We start from the raw sequence: 6,124 nt of genomic DNA, 5'->3' as shown, positions 1-6,124 counted from the left end.
TGGAATATAAAATTTATAGTCTATTTTAACTGCTTTGTAATAATTATTATTGTCATGTCTTTAGAATTTTGATAATATTTAGATTTTAAGCAAGGTTTTTAAATCACGAGAGATCATGGTGAGTGACGAGATCTTGGTTTATCTAGACAAGCATCAAAAGTAAATTTGGAGAGAATTAAAATTTTCTTGATCTCAAGTAATATTTTGAAACTAAAAGATTTTGAAATCCATGACCGCCAAACATACTTAAACTTTGATGTCAAAATTTATTAGTTAAATTTCTATTTTAAAAATAAATAATAATCAGTAAATAATAATTTTTGAAAATATCAACTTATATATATAGCTGATATTTAACTAATATTGACTCAGAGTACCCACCCACTCCTACATGGAAGTCAAAACCTTGATATATAGCTATTTCCAGTTTCATGTACTGCACCAATCCCAGCCCTTAATTGCAGAACTCAATAATTAATATTATATTTATCATGAAAGAAAGCAATTAGGTTTTTCATTTTTTTCCCTAATATTTTTTTTAAAAAAAATTATGTAAAGGATTTCATAGGCGCATACGGAGTTGGAGCCTGATTTACGCCGTACTTTCTCAGCGGGCAAATTTATCTCATCATACTCTTATTAGGTGGCAGCCGGAGATCCAAATCCACCGTCCAATGTTCGGAACATGCCATCTCTACCGTACATTCGACCAGTGACATACCGCTATAATCAGGGGCATTTTCGTAAATGAAAATTGGGGGTCATCACGCCCTATAATATCGTCAAATTCTTCACCCGTTAGGGTTTTGTTGGGCCGAGGAAATCAAATCGAAGCACGTTCCATTTGTAAATTTCAACAAAATGGTAATTTCTCTCCGATTTCTCTTATTTTTCCGATTGCTGTGCTTGTAATTATTCTTTCTTAAAACCTAGCTTCTGCTTCTTCTTCTTTTCCCATCAGGACTAATCTGAAAATCCTGCGATTCGGGGTTATAAGAACGCAGGGATTTCGCTAGTCATATGAAACTTGATTAATGGAATGCATCAATTATTCAAAAAGATGACTTTTTTCGAGTTTTTTTGCTATAATATGAGCTGCTATTCGAATCCTTATACTGGATTTGGATACTAAACTTCTGATCGATTTTAAGCTGGCATATGTTTTGTAGTTTTAAAATTTTAGTCTTGGAACTTGGCTGTTGTTATATCAAATCAAGCATGAAATTTGTATCCTTTAGGGTTTTGTAGTTGCTTAAATTATTTTCTGTGGGATATATCGCTTGATTTCTTGGAAATATTATGCATTTTATAATTTTTAGTTTCTTAACTAGTTCTGGAAATGCTGATGCTTCATGGCATTGAAGTTGCATTTGCCGAACCATTTGGAGTGATGAGGTTATCTATGTTGCATTTCCTCTTAAGAGGCGTATGTGTATAAAATTTATAAGAAATGTACCTGAAGAATTTAATGGTATTGAACATAAAATTTATCATATTGCAGAAATATGAATCTTTTTTGAAGTGTTTAGTTGTATGAGGCTCTGAAGATGATCTTCAATAGCTTCGAAATAAGAGCGTGGTATGGGATAAGCTTGCTAGTGAACCTTTTTCCAGTTATACCTCAAGCCATCCTTTCTCAGTGTATAGTTTTGGTTGCATAGACTGTTGTAAGGCATGGCCTTTTAAATTATTTCATATTATTATGACTGTACAAGTGCTTATTGTACCTATGTTTATTTGTTGTTGTTTACAGCCCAAGCAGATTCATGAGATCAAGGATTTCCTTCTTACAGCTAGAAGGAAGGATGCACTCTCTGTGAAGATCAAGAGGAGCAAAGATGTTGTTAAGTTCAAAGTTCGTTGCTCCAAGTACCTCTACACACTTTGTGTATTCGACTCTGAGAAAGCTGATAAGTTGAAGCAATCTCTTCCTCCTGGTTGGTGGTCACATATCTCGATTCTCCCATTTTTTTTGGCATGAACACGTTGTTAGGTTCTTCTGAAGTCCTTTTGGCTTTCAAATGCATGCATGCTTATCCATTCAAGTGCATTGATTTCATGCATTACCTGCATGGTTGTACCTAAATTTATAATTGAGTAGGGAGTTTTGTGGGTGATATGCAAACAAGATTGAACCGATTTTTAAATTAGGTCTATATGGCATATAATGCTCTACTTACTGATCTGTACAATGCTCTCATTTCTTTGCTGGTTTTAGTAACAACATTTGAATTTCTGCATTAATACGTTAACGGCATTTGAAAGGATTTCTAAAGTAGATCTATATAACCTGTAACAAGAAAAGACCCCGCAACATGGTGGAAGTAATTTAAAAAAAGGATATGATTTTTAGTGCATTTCATGTACCTAACTAACTGAAGAGATGTGTGATAACAATGGCACGATTTGTCTAACATGAACAACTATCATCACAACTTATATTTTCCCCTATTCATCATATAGAATAGAACGATTGTTTTTACTCGATGGATGATCATGTGAATATGCATTACAGGTTTTGTAATATATGCTTGCACTTTCGGCCCTCTCAATTATAAGAAGACCGCTTAAAATTCTTTCTGAAAGCTTTCATAAAATTGTGCAGATGAATGAAGTGAAGTTTAAGTAAATTTATCAATAATAATAAACGTATTTGTTTTTACAATTTTGGCAACAAATGCACTTTCAATCTCCAACTCCTAATACTGCCAATTTATGTAAGTATATTAGAGAGTTCCCATATAAATGCTGAGGACATGCAGACATCATTGTCATATAGAGGCCTTTCTTGTGTTGATCTCAGTAGTGAGATACAATTCGAGGCTCACATGATTTCTCTTATTATATGGTACACAAATCAATTCTAAGCCTATCAATCTCATTTACATATTCAGAAATACTATATTTGTAATAGTTGATAGTTTATATTAGGCAACCCAATAGATGAGCATGTACCAGGGTGGCAAGAGGTCGAGACATGTCAAATTTAAGTTGGGTCAAACTTAGGATAATAACACATGCAACCTTTACTGAAACCTAACTTCACATGGGCCTGAAAGTTTTCGACCATAGCAAACCAAAGTTTGACTCCGATGACTCGATCCAATCTGATTATCCATAACTTTACTGCATATTATCCCAAATCCAAGCAACCTGACCTACACTCCTTGTGACCCAACCCAGTGGCAAGTTACCACATAACAGAAGGGACAGAGATCCATATCTCTATTTTTTTCTTAGACAGCGATAAGCAACACAACAGAGTGTGGCCTTCCCCAACACCCCTAATCCCCTGACTCTTGGTGAAGGAGGGATTTGATTCCAAGTCTTTTGCTACACCTACCAAAGACCATACTCTTTCAACAGATTAAAAGTGAGTAATCCATTGATCTTTTGTTTAGATTTGGACATGACCAAAGCACCAAATCCTATGCAAAAGGTTTACTTATTATACTATATATCCTATAATGCTCTACATACAAGTTCATGTAACTCTTTCATTTTTGTTGTTGATTTTAATAACTTTATTAGTAATCACCCTGCTTAAATATGATTAAGTTTGCTCTAGGTATATGCTTTTTAAAGTTGTTTATAGAAAACAGATCCATTTATTATATATTGGCGATATCCACAGACGTGAATTCAATATACTTACATGATATATATGTGTGTGAGTATCAGTCAGCATGCAGATGTTATCTTGCTTGGTGAATGCCTCCCTTTAAAAAAAATATATGAAATTGGTTAAGTTATGATATATCATGTGGAAACCCAAGGTCATCGTGATTAAGTTAATATTGTGTGCATGGTGAAAGCATGGGTTTGATAGGCAGAGGTTAGGTTCATGGCACCTAGAATCTCAAGATATCTAGACTGCCCTTATTGCCGCAATTTTTTGTAGATATCTAGGCTGCCATTATTTCCACCATTTTTTGTCCAATGGATGGCTAGTGACAAGGACACTGTTTCTTTGCCATGTTGTTAAGTGTTGCAATGGTGGCATTTTCATGGGGCAATCATTTGTTACTCATGGTGGCAATACAGGTGCCTGGATCCATGCAGTGGTATGTTGCCATTTGAGCAATGAACATCATGGGTTTCAGGCACATAATTTGATAATTTCTTAATTGTCTTTGTTTTATGATGTGCGACCTAAACATGGTGGCATTTACGACATGAAAGACCATATTGAAAAGCCTTATTCATTAGATAAAAGTAGCAGGTGGCCACCCGAACTTTACGAAGGTCACCCACATTGAGGCACTTTCTATGCATTGTTTTTTCTTCTACCAATGTTCTTTGGAAACTTCCATTGACAACTGGAGGATTGAGTGTCCTTCCAATAATATGTATGAAATTTTATTCTACCTTTGGCATTTTTGCCCTTGCTACCTAATTGCATATGTGGACCCAATTTATAAAGCTACTTGCAGTTCTAAAGGCGGAGTTTAGATGTCACAAACCAATGCAGCTAAAACCGAAAAGCACCTTGCCATTCTTGCTGTTTCTCACAAGTTCTTAGGTAGTAAAGAGTAGATTGACCACTACTATGCACTTATAGAACCCAAAACCAAGTGATTCTTTAAAGAAAGTTCCTAAGAGCTCTCTCTTGGATGAGGATGCTTATGTAGTTCACCTTCTACTGAAGGATATTTGGACAATTAACGGCGTTCTCCACAGCTTTCATGCCTATCATATACTCAGAAGGCAACCAACGAGCACACTGGTTGGCTGGCCATGGAGCTGCTGAATTAATGCTTTAGAGTGAAAATACTCTACTTCCATAGCTCTCCTATCGTGTAAATGCTAACAATTTTGACTGTGCTTTCTTTTGGAATTATTATTTATTTAGGCTTAGCCTGTATGTTACAGAAAAGAAAAAAGAAGTTTAACAGCTGGAGAAAAGAGAAACTATTGTGATGTCGTTTTTATATAGATAGCAATTGAAGGTCAAGCAAGGTTTAGAGAGAAATGGTTCAAACTGTATGGACTAGACTAGCCAAAAATTTTCACTCTATATGGTGCTTCATGGTCAACAACTTCTAGATGTTTCATTCTGTCTGGTTATTGTCTTCGCCAGAACCTGATGTTTTCCAGGTACTAACACATATATCCTTTGATTTTGTATGATTGGAAATAAGTTATAGCAAATTGATTTCTTTCAGAATCTTTGAGATGGTAGATATTGCTAGAATGCACTTTCAGAGTTTAGACATCTACAAAGTTTATTTTGTTGGCTCATTACCATATGATTATTGCTCAATGAGTTGCTCTATTGACCGTCAGATGTGTTGTCATTTGGGCTGCATGGTTATTGTAGGTTCTTAGCATGACTTTATTTTGTTTTTGCAGGTTTGAGCGTCCAAGAAATCTGAAGATAAAGCTGGTCCTGCAGCTTATCAGGCAAATCTCATCACGAGACTGATGTTGCTATACCTAGGATGCAGATTCAAGTTATTTCCATCGTTGCCTATTGAATATTGTTCCGAATGTCAGATTATACCTTTTGCTATTTTTCAGAGTGCTTGAAAAACTCGTGAAGAAACATCTAGATATTTACACAATTTTGTTGGATATTTGGACTGGATATTATGGGAACTGGTTTGTTTTAACTGATGTGTATCGTCTGATTTAATAGGTGATCAACTTTTCCCAAACTTAATTTGAAATTTCCAATCAAATATTCTCCACTTATCATAGAAAAGGAGAGAAGAGCAGTGGTTCATTTGCTTGTCAGGCCGTCGGTGTAATGTGCGGTTCCCAAATCTTTCCAAGGGTAAGTTTTCCTGATGAGCAAGAATGCTAGAGCCACTCTGTAACTTAAACTACTAGATTTATCCGGACAGTTTGAGTCTATTGCTGGATTTCATGATTCGGGCGGTTCAGGCAGTTCTATGTGGTCTTTTGCATAATAAATCCAAATTAACAAAGCCGAGCTCTGTGGTCAGTATTTTTTTTTCTATAACTTTATGCCAGTACATACAAATGCATGAGAATTACAATCGGCTAACAATAATGGTATGGGACAGCAGCAGTGAAAACCAAACATCCTTATGACGGAAAAGAGGTTAAAAATTCATGGTGAGTTGAACTCCTGTCAATCTTTCTGCAGACCAAGTCAATG

The 6,124-nt window shown here is 35.5% G+C and overlaps 1 protein-coding gene across 1 annotated transcript; it reads left to right on the top strand.

Annotated features, from left to right (window-relative positions):
- Positions 1-756: 756 nt before the first annotated feature.
- On the top strand, positions 757-5,662 carry LOC103714918 (large ribosomal subunit protein eL38z/eL38y-like). The gene is made up of 3 exons (XM_008802387.4): positions 757-864; positions 1,754-1,937; positions 5,353-5,662. The coding sequence occupies exons 1-3, from the start codon at positions 862-864 to the stop codon at positions 5,373-5,375; spliced, it is 210 nt and encodes a 69-aa protein (XP_008800609.1). The 5' UTR covers positions 757-861; the 3' UTR covers positions 5,376-5,662.
- The last annotated feature ends 462 nt before the right edge of the window (positions 5,663-6,124 follow it).

The sequence above is a fragment of the Phoenix dactylifera genome, chromosome 4 (genome assembly GCF_051530095.1).
Source record: "Phoenix dactylifera cultivar Ajwa chromosome 4, Ajwa_hap1_PhDact_Kaust_v1.1, whole genome shotgun sequence".
Classification (NCBI taxonomy): domain Eukaryota; kingdom Viridiplantae; phylum Streptophyta; class Magnoliopsida; order Arecales; family Arecaceae; genus Phoenix; species Phoenix dactylifera.
Note: the sequence above shows the minus strand (reverse complement) of the source record. Positions and strands in the feature narration are given on the sequence as shown.

Bases quoted from the DNA above. Each gene is read 5' to 3' on its own strand.
- LOC103714918 (XM_008802387.4), top strand. The intron at 1,938-5,352 runs GTTGGTGGTCAC...TTGTTTTTGCAG, and splicing joins GAAGCAATCTCTTCCTCCTG to GTTTGAGCGTCCAAGAAATC.